Here is a 15413-nt window from a genome sequence, read left to right as displayed (position 1 = left end):
AAGGTTAGCACTAATAATAACATGACATATCTTCTTTTCATCAAGATAAGCATATTTCAAAGATTCAGGCAATTGCTTAAGATCGAAAACAGGATCACTCTTGGGTGGCAGATGATCTCCAATATTCTCAACAAGCAAATTGTATTTCAAGATAGGCATCTGTTTAAAGAAAATCTCATCTAATTCCCTTCTTTCATTCATAAACATATCATTTTCGTGGTCTAGCAAATACTGTTCTAAAGGATCAATAGGAGGCACAACAATAGAAGCAAGACCAATAATTTCATCGTTACTAGGCAATTCTTTTTCATGGGGGTTTCTACAAAATTTGGAGAAATTAAACTCATGGTACATGTCCCCAAAAATTACACTAACAGTTTCTTTCTCACAATCTATTTTAGCATTGATAGTGCTCAAGAAAGGTCTACCAAATATAATGGGACAAAAATCATCTTGTGGGGAACCAAGAACAGCAAAGTTAGTAGTGTATTTATTTTCCCACACAAGAGTTCAACATCTCTAACAATCCCAATTGGTGAGATAGTATCTCTATTGGCAAGCTTAATAGTAATGTCTATATCTTCTATATCAGCAAGTGCAATATCATTCATAATTTCTTGATATTAAATAAAGTGAATTGCACTCGCACTAGCACCCAAATCACATAAGCTATGGTAACAATGATCTCCTATTTTAACAAAAACAACATGCGTGCCAGCAATACGTCTATGTTTATCTTTAGTATCGGATCTAGCAATTCTAGCAGCTTCATCATAGAAATGAATAACATGCCCATCAATATTATCGACCAAGAGATCTTTAATCATAGCAATACTAGGTTCAACTTAAATTTGCTCAGAGGGTGTAGGTGTTCTAGTATGACTCCTACGGACCACAATTGAAGCTTTATCATGATCCTTTATCCTAACAGAGAAAGGTGGTTTCTCAATATAAGCAGCAGGAATAACAGGATCAACATTATAAGTAATAGTTTCTTCTTCAACTTTAATAGGTTCTACTACTTTCACTTCAATGGTAGGACGATATTTAAACCACATCTCCTTAGGGAGATCAACATGAGTAGAAAATGATTCACAGAAAGAAATTACTATCTCAGAGTCAAGTCCATATTTAGTGCTAAATTCATGAAAAGCATCGGTATCCAAAAAAGATTTAACACAATCAAACTTAAGGTTTATAGCTGACTCCTTAGCTTCGTCGAGTTCCCAATCTTCAGAGTTGTGTTTAGTTCTTTCCAATAAATCCCATTTGGATTCAATAGTCTTCTTCATAAAAGAACCAATACAAGAAGTATCGAGCATGGATTGATCATTGCGAGAAAGCCGAGCATAAAAATTCCGAGTAATAATTTCTCTTGAGAGCTCATGAATGGGGCATGAACAAAACATTGACTTAAGCCTCCCCCAATCTTGAGCAATACTTTCTCCTTCACGAGGCCAAAAATTATAGATATAATTTCGATCACGATGAACTAGGTGCATAGGATAAAACTTCTGATGAAATTCTAATTTCAATTAGTTGTAGTTCCAAGTCCCAATATCATCGCATACCCTATACCATGTCAATGTCTTCTCCTTCAAAGATAAAGGGAAGACCTTCTTCTTGACTTCGTCCTCGGGCAAACCTGCAAGCTTAAATAATCTACAAACTTCATCCAAATAGATTAGATGCATATCAGGATGTAATGTTCCATCTCCTACATAAGGATTAGCTAGCAGTTTCCCTATCATACCGGAAGGAATTTCATAATAAATATTTCAGTAGGTTCAATAGGTTGAGAAGCAACTTCTTGCTCTACCAGTCGAGGTGAAGATACCCCGAACAAGCCCCTGAAAGGATTATTTTCCATAGTGACAAGTGACAGTAAATTTCAGCAAACTAAATAAACATTTCCTTACCAAATTCCACTTACCAAAGGCGTTCACTCCCCAGAAACGGCGCAAGAAAAGATTCTTGATGACCCACAAGTATAGGGGATCTATCGTAGTCCTTTTGATAAGTAAGAGTGTCGAACCCAGCGAGGAGCAGAAGGAAATTACAAGCGGTTTTCAGCAAGGTATTCTCTGCAAGCACTAAAATTATCATTAACACATAGTTGTGTGATAAGATAATTCATAACGGGTAACAAGTAACAAGTGTAAATAAGATGCATCAAGGTAGACCAATCCTTTTGGTAGCAAAGGACAAGCCTGGAACTCTTATATAAAGCAGAGCGCTCAAGAGGACACATGGGAATTATTGTCAAGTTAGTTTTCATCATGCTCATATGATTCGCGTTCGTTACTTTGATAATTTGATATTTGGGTGGACCAGTGCTTGGGTTTTGTCCTTACATGCAAAAACCTCCCACTTATGATTAACCCCTCTCGCAAGCATTCACACCTACAAAATAAGAACTAAGATAAATCTAACCATAGCATGAAACATGTGGATCCAAATCAGCCCCTTACGAAGCAATACATAAAGTAGGGTTTAACCTTCTGTCACTCTAGCAACCCATCATCTACTTATTACTTCCCAGTGCCTTCCTCTAGGCGCAAATCATGGTAAAGTGTCATGTAGTCGACGTTCACATAACACCACTAGAGGAAAGACAACATACATCTCATCAAAATATCGAATGGATACCAAATTCACATGATTACTTATAACAAGACTTCTCCTATGTCCCCAGGAACAAACGTAACTACTCACAAAGCATATTCATGTTCATAATCAAAGGGGTATTAAATATCATCAATGATCTGAACATCTGATCTTCCACCGAATAAACCAACTAGCATCAGTAATCAACAGTACTAGCAACCCACAGGTACCAATCTGAGGTTTTGAGACAAAGATCGGATACAAGAAATGAACTAGGGTTTGAGAGGAGATGGTGCTGGTGAAGATGTTGATGGGGATTGACCCCCTCTTTTTGAGAGGATCGTTGGTGATGACGATAGCCCTGATTTCCCCCTCCAGGAGGGAAATTTCCCCAGCAGAACAACTCCGCCGGTGCCCTAGATTGCTTCTGCCCAGGTTCCGCCTCGAGACGGTGGTGCTTCATCCCGAAAGCTTCCTTATGATTTTTTTCCAGGTCAAAACCCTCCATAGAGCAGAAGATGGGCACCGAAGGCCTGCAAGGGGGCCCACAAGCCCTAGGGGCGCGCCTAGGGGGGTAGGGCGCGCCCCCAGGCTTGTGGCCTCCTGGTGGGTCCCCTCTAGTATTTTCTTCGCCAAATATTTATTATATATTCCAAAATAATTCTTCATAAATTTTCAGGACTTTTGGAGTTGTGCAGAATAGGTCTCTCAGATTTGCTCCTTTCAACTCCAGAATTCCAGCTGATGGCATTCTTCTTCTTCATGTAAATCTTGTAAAATAAGAGAGAAAAGGCATAAGTATTGTACCATAATGTGTAATAACAACCCATAATGCAATAAATATCAATAAAAAGCATGATGCAAAATGGATGTATCAGATACCTTGGTTCTTAACCGAGGGATATACTTATCTCTACTTTGCTGCATCACCCTTTCCTCTTCAAGGGAAAAACCAACGCAAGCTCAAGGAGTAGTAGGAAGAATTTCTGGCGCCATTGCCGGGGAGGTTCTACATCAATCCTACCAAGTACCTATCATAAACTCTCATCTCTTGCACTTACATTATTCACCATTTGCCTCTCATTTTCATCTCCCCCACCTCTAAAACGTTTTCAGAAAAACACGAAAATATTTGCCTTTTTATTCGCCTTCTTTCCGTTCGCCTTTATATTTGCTTCTTGTTTGCTTGTGTGCTAGATTGCTTACTTTCCTATCATGGCTAGCCTTCTATCATTACCGGTACCCCCGAAAGTGAGGTTATTAATTTTAAGCAAAGGGGACGAGAGAATTTAAAAGATGTTTGGCATATAGAATTTGTGATGCTCAAAATAGATCTACTCGTAAGCAATCCACTACCGTTCTTCTTCAAAAAAATTATGTGGGTGTTACTACTTGGTATAGATACGTGCTAGACACAATTACTGGAGGTAATTTCTTGGGTAGTCACACTATGTATGCTTACAATGCTATGGTAAATTTGGTAGGATCACCACACATCATGATTAATGAAACAACTTTAACTTTGGACATGTAATGCAAAGGCTTGATAATATTGAGAATAAAATCTCCACCGTAGAGCATATTGAAAATTTGGATAAAAATATTCATAACCATATCACTCAGATTGGATCTTAGGTGGGAATCACTCTATAAACCCTAAAAGAGAAGATCATGTAATTGAGGAGAGGGTAGAACAAGGTTCCGCTAGAATCGAGAAAATAGAAGAAATTATTATCAATTTGGGTTCCGCTTTTTCGTCTATCAAAACTCCCCCAGAATTTCCTCCTAATAAAAATACCAAGTTTTTCTATGTTCCTAAAAATAAGGGTGGATCATCTAGCAAAGGGAAAGAAGATCTCAAGATGATAAGTATTTACCCTATTTTTATCAATATGATTAAGGAACCTACCCTTACAAATTAATTTCTTGATTCCCTACCTAGGAGTGTGCTCATTGACGAACCTAATGAAAACCCTAGGAAATTAGGATTTGCAATCGAAGAATCAAATACCAAAGGTGACAACACCTAGATCTTTGCATTATGCCTACCTAGGGGCATAAAATGATAGCGCTTGTTGGGAGGCAACCCATTTTTTTTCTTTTTTTGCTTCTATTTTTCAATAAATACACAATTATGCTACCTTTTTTTATTGTGTTTAAGAGTTTTAGTTAGTGTTTGTGCCAAATTAAGCCTTTGGGATGGTCTATGGTGATAGTTGATTTGATTTTGCTGAAAAATAGAAACTTTTGTGCCGAGTTAAGGAATTTTGAAAATTCATAGAAAGGTAATTTTGATCTGAAAGTTTTACACAAGATTGATATACAAATTTCCCAGATTTTCCTAATTTTCCAGAATTTTTGGAGTTACATAAGTATACTAAATTTCCAGATTACTACAGACTGTTCTGTTTTTGACAGATTCTGTTTTCATTGTGTTGTTTGCTTATTTTGATGAATATACGGGTAGTATCAGGGGGTAAGAACCATGGAGAAGTTGGAATACAGTAGATATAACACCAATATAAATTTAAAATGAGTTCATAAGAGTACCTAAAGTGGTGATTTTTTAATTATACTAACGGAGCTTACGAGTTTTCTGTTGAGTTTTGTGTTGTGAAGTTTTCGAGTTTTGGGTAAAGATTTGACGGATTACGAATAAGGAGTGGCAAGAGCGTAAGCTTGGGGATGCCCAAGGCACCCCAAGGTAATACTCAAGGACAACCAAGCATCTAAGCTTGGGGTTGCCCCGGATGGCATCTCCTCTTTTGTCTTCAATCCATAGGTAAATTTACTTGAGGCTATATTTTTATTCACCGCATGATATGTGTTTTGGTATGAGCGTCTTGTATTATATGGGTCTTTGCTTTTTAGTTTGCCACAATTGTAGTTACTATACACACCTTTTGAGAGGGACACACATTAATTTTGAATTTATTAGAATACTCTATGTGCTTCACTTATATCTTTTGAGTTAGGTAATTGCTCTAGTACTTCACTTATATCTTTTTAGAGCACGGCGGTGGTTTTATTTTGTAGAAATTGATGAATTCTCATGCTTCACTTATATTATTTTGAGAGTCTTAAAAATAGTATGGCAATTTTCTTAGGTTATAAATTTAGTCCTAATATGATGGGTATTCAAGAGGGATAAATAAAAACTTTCATGAAGATCATTGAATATATGAGAAATTTGATTCCTTGCATTTGTTTTGAGATATAAAGATGGTGATATTAGAGTCATGCTAGAGAGTAATTGTGGATTAGTAAGAATATTTGTGTTAAGGTTTGTGATTTCCGAAGCATGCACGTATGGTCTCCCGTTATGCGATGAAGTTAGAGCATGATTTATTTTTGATTATCTTTCTTATGAGTGGCGGTCGGGGACGAGCCATGGTCTTTCCCTACCAATCTATCCCCCTAGGAGCATGCATATTAGTACTTTGCTTTGATTGCTAATAAACTTTTGCAATAAGTATGTGAGTTATTTATGACTAATGTTGAGTCCCTGGATTATACACACTCTCACCCTTCCACCTTTGCTAGCCTCTCTAGTACCGCGCAACTTTTGCCGGTGCATTAAACCCACCATATACCTTCCTCAAAATAGCCACCATACCTACCTCTTATAACATTTCCATAGCCATTCCGAGGTATATTGCCATGCAACTTCCACCATTCCGTTTTATTATGACACACACCATCATTGTCATATTGTTCTCATATGCATGAGGCATTCACATAGAGTCATATACTTGTTCTAGTATCGAGTTGTAATTCTTGAGTTGTAAGTAAATAAAAGTGTGATGATCATCATTATTAGAGCATTATCCAATGTGAGGGAAGGTGATGAGGACATCAATACCATTGTTACACCCACAGCCCCTACTGCTACATATACTGGACCAGTTACTAGAGCTCGCGCACGCTAATTAAATTATCAGGTACTTTCGTTTCTTGGTAATGATTCTAATGTTCATGAGAATATGATGCTGCCTAAATTGGATACATTTGTTTTGCTTACAAATGAAGGGCCTAGATTGGAGAAGGATGGACATTGGAGCAAGAACAAGCATGGAGATGATGGCATGCGCAAGGGGAACAAGAACGGAGTTACAAGTGATGATTTCAGGACTTTGAAGCCACCATAATGGGTGCATGAAGCCTTGGACGAAATATACAAGATGCCACTTCATAAATTTTGTCCCGAGACTATTCTAGGTGTTGCGTCACCTTATTATTGGGCCAGGCCCATGTAATTTCGAAATACATAAGTATAGGCTATTTTTAGAGTCCATATGTGTGGGGAAACAAGAGATTGGGTTGATTTCGGACCCCTCCACCAAGGGCCACGAAATTCCCCCCTCTTCCTCCATATATACAGCCCTTAGGGCAGCGTTTAGACTTTGGGTTTTATTTAGTTAAAAGTTAGCCATCGCTGCAACTTCGTGTAGTTCGTTTGTGTCCAACGACCAGACCAAGACCTCTTATTAAACCCCACTTTTATCAATACTTCATCCATACTCGCAACATTCAGATTGCTTAATCATATTCTTGCTTGTTATTTGATTGCTTGCAGGAATAGACCTTCGTGGTCAGGTTGATCGTACTCCAGCATGGTCAATAACCTCTCGGAGTTGGTTTAGCGATTGCTAAGGCACAACGTCGTGCACGTTTGTAGTCGGATCGTCAAAGTCGTCTCCACCAAATCGATAGTTATCATCTCATCGAAAGATTAGGACCCTCGCCTCTATCAAGTGGTACCAGATTTTCAGGTTGCTTAGTGAGATTTTATAGTTTTTGGTAGTTTAGATCGAGTCTGTTTCTTCATACCTATATTCCACGAAAAAGCCAAAAAAATTAGGGTTAGTTCATCCTATCCGAACCAATCTGAGCCTTTGCATAATCTTTTCTGTATTTGCTTTGTTGAATTTGCGGTTGCATCGTCGTGTCAAGTTGCTGGTCTTAGCGTCTAGTCCTCTAGAGTTTAGAGCTCTGTTCACAGGTTGTCACGTCGCCACTGCCATATATCACCACCGCATCATCATCTTTGCTGCTGCCATATACCACCACCGCACCAACTTCACCGGCGCTGCCATATACCACCACCATATATTCACCGCCAAACCGAGTCCATATACGCCACCACATATCCGTCGCCATCACGCCAATTCGAGTCCACCTGCAACATATATCCGCCACTAGTCCGAGTTCCACCAGATTCATCTCCGCCACCAGTCCGAGTTCCACGAGATTCATCTCCGCCACCAGTCCTAGTCCGAGTCCAGTATTTTGTTACTCTGTTTTGGATTTCGAGATCACGCCATACTCCGAGTCATGACAGAGTAGGACTCCCGAATTGTCGTGCTACCTGTAGAAGAAAAATAGTTCCAGTTTAAAAAAAACTAATTCTGGAAAATTTTGGCTTGGCAGTTTTTAGACCATTTGTAGACTTTTTTGAAAAAAATTTGCTGCGGAGCAAAAAAAAAAGAGGAAAAAAAGTGCAAAAGAAGTGAAAAAAATAAAAATATTCAGAGTGTGCTCCTCCCTTGATTACGTGTCACGCCGTGATTTTGTTAGTGTTCTAGGCTCGCGTCTCTAGCACGGTCTAGCCTAGGACCAGCACAGTACCGTTGGTGAGCGTTTATTCAACTTTGCATCTCTCTGAATTGATTATTGCTGACCCTTTTTGCTACCATATTATAAGCCTTCCCATCTCCACATACATCTACGTCGTGCGTTTGACTCTCCCTGGTAATCTCTCTATCCAAGCTTTCAGCGTTTTGACTACAACGGTTGCCGATTACCACCTACTGCTGGGTAAGAACTGGTAAGAATTTGAGATTCGCTTGACGGATTTGTGACACCCCACCACCACCATATTCTAGTAGTCTGTAGGATCATATTCTTGTCTGTTTCTATTGCTGCTAACTATGGCAGGAACACAAGCCGACGAGATTGACTGGGAGAACATGACGAACAAGGAGCTTCATGATAAGTTTCATCAAATGTTGGGTCAACAGGTGGAAGACGTGATGGTCAGTTTTGGAAAGGCAATGGAGAAGATGGATGACATTCAGAAGTCAATTGACACCAAGTTGGACGCCAAGTTTGATGAATTACTCAAACGTCTCCCACAACCAGCTCTACGCTGCGATACAGTAGGACGAGCACAGCGTGTTCCTATTGAGTCAGGACAAAATTCTGGTGCCCCTGCTACTGCTGTTGGTGCTTCTGTAGCTCCTGCTGCTATTGCAGAGGTGGAGGACTATTACGAGGATGAGGTTGATCAAAATCATAACTACGTGCAGCCACCAGCACCACCACCAGCAGGTCGACCTCAGGTATATAATCGCAATGGTAGGCCTGCACCACCACCTCAGGTACGAGATAATGACCATATTCCTAAACTGAAATTGAATATTCCACCATTTGAGGGTAGATATGTTCTTGATATATATCTTACTTGGGAGTTAGACTCTGAACAACGTTTTACATGTTTACAATATCCCGAGGAGAGACGGGTTGCTGGTGCTGTTTATGCTTTCACTAGTTTTGCATGTGTATGGTGGTCTGAACATTGTAGATTATATCCTATTCCAACTACTTGGGCTGCTTTGAGAACTGATATGCATACTCGTTGGGTTCCACCATATTATCAACATGAATTGCTTCAAAAATTGCAGCGTTTAAGACAAGGGAAAAATTCTTTAGAAGAATATTATCAGGAATTACAAACTGGCATGATTAGATGTGGTACTGTTGAGGAGAATGAAGCTATGCTTGCACGTTTTTTGGGTGGATTAAATAGAGAGATTCAGACCATTCTAGAGTATAAGGAGTATACTAATATCACTCATTTATTCCATCTTGCTTGTAAAGCTGCACGTGAAGTGCAGGATCAACAAGCATTGGCCCAAACTAACTTTTCTGTAGGCCGACCTTCATCATGGACACCGCGTGCATCTTGTACTTCAACTGCACCAGCACCTCCATCAGGTGCCACCTCCAGCCATGATACAAGAAAGCAGGCACAACCACCATTATCTGCCAAGAGCGCACCTGTCGGGCCTGCACAGAGTTCTTCTTCTTCCATGGCATCAATAGGGCACACAAGTGATATTATTTGTCGTCGTTGTAAGGGAAGAGGTCATTATGCAAGAGAATGCAAATATCAGCATGTGATGATTGCTACTGAGGATGGTGGGTATGAGTCCGCTAGTGACTATGATGACGAGACTTTGGCTCTTATTACACGTGAAGAACATGGTGGAGATGATTCTGATCATGAGACGCAATACATGGCTCCTGAAGACACTGACAGGTATGAATGTTTAGTTTCTCAACGTGTTTTGAGTGTGCAGGTCACACAAGCTGAGCAAAATCAGAGGCACAATTTGTTCCATACAAAGGGAGTTGTGAAGGAATGTTCTGTGCGCGTCATCATAGACGGAGGGAGCTGCAACAACTTGGCTAGAATGGAGATGGTGGAGAAGCTATCTCTCACCACAAGACCACATCCAAATCCTTACTACATCCAATGGTTCAACAACAGCGGCAAGGTTAAGGTAACACGTACTGTTCGTGTGCATTTTAGTATCTCTACATATGCTGATTATGTTGATTGTGATGTGGTACCTATGCAAGCATGTTCCTTATTACTTAGTCGACCATGGCAATTTGATAAAAAATCTGTACACCATGGTAGAAATAATCAGTATACTCTTGTTCATAAGGATAAAATTATTACTTTGCTTCCTATGACTCCTGATTCCATTTTGAAAGATGATATTAATAGAGCTAATAAAGCAAAACAGGAGAAAAATAAGAGTGAAAATCAGATTGTGGCAAAAGAATTTGAGCAACAAATGAAGCCTAATAGTAAACCATCTAGTGTTGCTTCTGAAATTAAATTGAAAAGTGCATGTTTACTTGCCACTAAATCTGATATTGATGAGCTAGATTCACTACAAGAAATATGTCAACTTGTGACCTTGACTATTGGTCATTGAAAGGTCATTGTTTTTCATTTGCGACCTTTTTTGACCAAAAATAGAAGGTCAAAAGCTGAGGGTCGTTAACTGACTATAGCAACCTTCTCTGTGAGAAGGTCGTAGACGTTTACGACCAAAACAGAAGGTCGTTGAACCCATGACCTTTTGTTTTGGTCACTGGCTGTCTGCCCAGGCCACGTCGGATCCGACGTGGCAAAATTACGACCAATTGAAAAGGTCGTTGACAAGATTCAGCCCGGTCCGATTAGGTGTTTTATATGGGCCGAGCCCAACAATTCAGCCTTTCTACATTTTTTCCTATTATTTTTGGTTGATTTCATGGGCCAAGCCCAACAAATTGACCTTTTGTTTATTTCTGGGCCATGGCCTTTTAACAGTGTTTGGCCCATTATATTTTAGAGTTGATCCCACCAATCAAATGGGTGCCACTTGTCATCATCTCACACATTGGGCCCACTTGACAGAAATTTCAAAACTGCTCAAATTATTTTCATAAATGGGTCCCACAAGTCAGGTATCCATTCCACAAACCAGATTCAATGCCAATATATTTTCCAGTACAGAAATGCATTTCAGGTAAACAATATTATTCTAAGAATATGTACATAACTCCCAGCATTTGAATAACAAGTTAGCAAGGACATATACATCAAATTCTCAGCAAAATCAGCAGTACATCCAAATTCCAAGGCCAACATTACAACAACAGTCCTGCATCTCCCTAGGAGCAGGAGGGATAAGAGAGCATGCATGCATGCCTAGGTCATGCATGCCTTGCTTCTTCCAACTTCGGCCTAGAGCTCACGTCAAAACACGAATGAAGGCAATCATCTGCATGTTATAAAACAAAATGGTTATGAACAAAATGCATGAACTGAAAGGAGCAAGCTACTTTGTATTTGAGAAACTGAAAAATGCACAAACAATTTTTCAGAAGATAACTGGACTTTTGTGCATGCATTAAGACAGGAAAACAAGGGCTTGTAGTATACACATTAATTAGAACAGGATCGCTAGAATTGACAAGTACACATTAATTTTAACATAGCATCACTAGCTCTCTTGTTGTCTGCATATTAAACCATATGGAAAAATGCTCATGAGTTGACCACCGACTTGTTCATGCATTGCAACAAAAACAAAAACGTTCCATATCAGAAACATATTCACTCAACTAAAAGAAGGTCGAGTTTTACTTGCAAATGAAAACATACTAGAACCTTTCTGTCAATTTATGAGAAGTAGAACCACTGTGCCACTTGGTTGTTCTTTAAATAAAAAAATGAGTTGTAACGCAGGCTAACAGAAACGCTATGAGCATCGTTTGAGCAGTCAGACACAATTCAAACAGACACAATAATACAGCATCACCAATCATGTCAACCCTCACCAAACTAAATCCTACTGAGACGAGCCAACAGAACAACACCAGGAAATTAAAAAAGTATGTGATACATCGACGATGACGGCAGAATCCGATGGCCTCACCTGTTCCCCCATGGGCACGACGAGCCTGGCATCGCACTCCCGGCTGCACGTGATGCAGTGCAGCCACCAGCGGGCGTAGGGTGATGAAGTGATTTTCAGGAGATGTGAGGCACCAGACAGCAATCTTGAGCATCCTTGCAAACTGGCTACTGCTGCACTGCTTCATGTCCTGCAACAACAGCAGCATCAACAAGAACAAGCGCTTCAGTTCACCAGTTGGTCCGTGAATCGGATACTTGACAGATATATTGTATATTGCTACTATTAGTTAAGACACCAAAAGAGGTGATAATTAATAAAATATATGTATGCACTATGTTAAACCATTAAATGGGTGATTAGTAAGGGATGATAAAATATTTGCAGATTTCACATTAGTGGACTGCTTGCACGCTGACAAGAGCAACTGTATTCCTAGTGAAAATTGAACTTGGGGTTTGACAAATCAAACAACACACAACAATGACAACTGAAGCACTTGAGCTCTTTTATATTCTCAAAGACAGCAGAAAACACACGAATTAGTAAAAATATATTATGCTTAGCCAGTGCTAAGAATTCAAGTGTTGCACAATAATAGACCCACCCCTCCCCTAATAAGTAATGCTTTTTAAATGGCTGATTAGTTAGAGATGGTTAAGTAATTGTGTTCCCTGCTATTGAATTTCTTGCACTGTAATGAGAGCAAAAGTATTCTACTAGTAATGTACAGTATATTAGTATATTATGCTTGTCAAGTGTTACAGGCTTCACATTTTAAGCATTTTACAGTAATTCATCGCCCTACTGTCCCTCAAATAACTAGTGAACCAGAGATGGCTAATAACCAGCAGATTTGCCATTATTGAATAGCTTGCACTGCTGTACTTACGACCAACAGTATTTCTAGTGAAAACTGAACTTGGAACATTTGACAAATGCCAAGGCCAAAATCCAGAAATCACGATCGGAGCAAAAAAGCCTAAAAGTGTATCCCCCCCCCCCACACACCCCTAAAACAAATCTGGAACTCAACTGTGCTAATAATCATTTGCTAGCAGGATATCAAAAAAGTATACTAATTTACTATGCTAAGACACTTGCACAAACAAAAACCATCTAGTAATTTCGGATGAACATGCTAGCAGGATATTCAAGTGTTGAACAAAAAAGTATACTAATAATAGGATTTAGTCAATAGAACCCCAGAAACCCATAAAATCACTTCACATCCTGATTCAGCATTTTGTGTTGAAATATTGGCCATCAAGTAATTTTGTGCAAGTCTCAAAACAAGGCAATAATGATATAATTACTGAAGCCGCTAATATGGTAGATTATTTGGAAGTGACTTCAAACAGAACATATGGCACGCCTTAGTCATGCCCTAAGGCTAAGCAGAACATATTTAAGCACCTCCATGAATACAGCCGAGTCTCTTAACATGCTTCTACTACAGAAATCATAACAACAGCAGGGTCAAGTTGAGTTAGCTGTAGACCTAGTTGAGTTGTCCCCTTCGCTTGGAGAGGACGACGATCTGGTCGTTGCCCACATCCCCCGCCAGCGGCCGACTCTGCTTCCCCACCGTCTGGAGGGTCAGGCAGAAATCATATTGCCACACTTTGCCCCTGGTTAACCTGAATCAGCAGCTCGCCATCCTAATCCAACAGACTGAACCTCTACTTGCTATCTCACCTGACCACCTACACGCGAGAAGGCAAAAAACATTTAATCAAAGCATCTTACAATTCACAACAAATTCGAGATTGACCCAATTAATTATACAGCATATAGAGATTTCATAATCAAGTTTCATGCTGCTAGGCTGCTAGCTATCAAGATCAAAACAACATGTAGCAGATACAAGCATACCAGGCAAGGTGGGCTAGGTGTTTAGTCAGATCCTATTACGTGGCTCAGAAATGATAATGCCACAACCCACAACCCTTTGCATGTACCAGACCCCATAAACCTGTCCAAATTGCTATATTCATGACCCGTTACAGTCCAGACTTACAGGATATGCTCAATGAACAAATGCCAAAGCCCTTTTACTTGTACCAGACCCCAACCACATGTAGCTAGCAAATTAATCACTGCACGTGTCTGGTCCTCTTAGATGCTAGACTTGAAGAACATCAACAAGGCCAACTAAAATCGGACCCTCCCAATCATGGATTTGGCTCCCAGGTAAGTAATAAATCACGCATCTGATCAGGTAAAGAGGAATCAAGAATAGGAGAACATTACCAATCCCAGCTTCCGGAGGTGTTCTCCACCAGGTTGGGTTGGGTCTTGCGCAGACGTCGTAGATGATCAGCTTCTCGAACCACCAGATGACAATTTGGGTCCCCTCGGTGTACACCTGCACAGAGCAAACGCCCAAGGGCGACCGGAAATCAACCGCGGACCAAACACGCAGAGAACAACAGGGAGCAAGGGACCAACCGCGGACCAAGCCGCTGGCGCCGCCGTGGCCGCAGATCCTGGGTGGTCGCTCGCGGATTCGTCGGCGTCGAAGATGGAAGGCTGGTCTTGGTGTTGGCTGATGAAGACGTTGGGGTCCTTCTTCTCCTCCAACTCCGTCCGTCAGGTACCCATCCCATCAGCGTCGCGCCGTGTCGCTCCGCTCCGACCGCGAACCCTAACCCTAACAGAGAAGGATGAGGGAGTTTGTGTGCGGTCAGACATGAAGATGGAGGTGGACGACGTAGTTAGGGAAGGAAGGGGAGGGGAGGTTGGTGCACGGCGGCGACAGGCAAGGTCTGTGGTGGCGGCGGGGAGGGGATGGGGAGGGAGGTAGGGGAGGGGATGGGAAGGGGAGGAAGCGACGAGTGGTTGGGTAGGGTTCGCGAGGACGAGGAGTGGGTGCGGTGGGTTTTTTCCCCTTTCTTTAGATGGATGGATGGATCGACGTGGGATTGCTAGCAATGGATGGCAGGATGTCTGCCATGTCATTGATCCGTGTCATACATGGTTCCACCAATCAAAATCCAGCTTATGTAATTGTGTTTCTTTCTTTTGTCTCTTTTATATTTTTTAACCTCTTATTTTGGGTAAACACTCAACATATTAGCCTCATGTTGTATGTTTAAATAACCCAATATTGTGCACATATGTGTATCTTAGGATTTCGAACAATGATGATTTTGTGGTCTTCATTTGCATTGCACACAAAAAAATCATTTTTCGAGTGCCCCAAATGAGTTTTTTTGTGAAGAACCTACCAAATAATTGTTGCACAATTGGACCAAATCATTTTTCTAAAATACTAGGTCATATTTAATTCATAATTGACCAAATGTTTGGGTGTAAAAAAATTTG

At 40.4% G+C, this 15413-nt stretch overlaps 1 protein-coding gene across 1 annotated transcript in view; it reads right to left on the bottom strand.

The window, feature by feature from the left end:
* LOC123039328 (polygalacturonase ADPG1-like) overlaps window positions 1-14695 on the bottom strand; it is a 123614-nt gene extending 108919 nt beyond the window's left edge. Inside the window, exons 1-4 of the mRNA XM_044462537.1 lie at window positions 14687-14695; window positions 14340-14454; window positions 13785-13792; window positions 12145-12276 (exon numbers count right to left, since the gene is read on the bottom strand). Of these exons, the coding sequence (XP_044318472.1) occupies window positions 12145-12276; window positions 13785-13792; window positions 14340-14454; window positions 14687-14695 (264 nt within the window). The remainder of the gene's footprint in view (window positions 1-12144; window positions 12277-13784; window positions 13793-14339; window positions 14455-14686) is intronic.
* Window positions 14696-15413: the final 718 nt, after the last annotated feature.

This window comes from Triticum aestivum, chromosome 2B, assembly GCF_018294505.1.
Source record: "Triticum aestivum cultivar Chinese Spring chromosome 2B, IWGSC CS RefSeq v2.1, whole genome shotgun sequence".
NCBI classification, from domain to species: Eukaryota; Viridiplantae; Streptophyta; class Magnoliopsida; order Poales; family Poaceae; genus Triticum; species Triticum aestivum.
The sequence above is the reverse complement of the archived record's forward strand: the minus strand, read 5'-3'. Positions and strand labels throughout refer to the sequence as shown.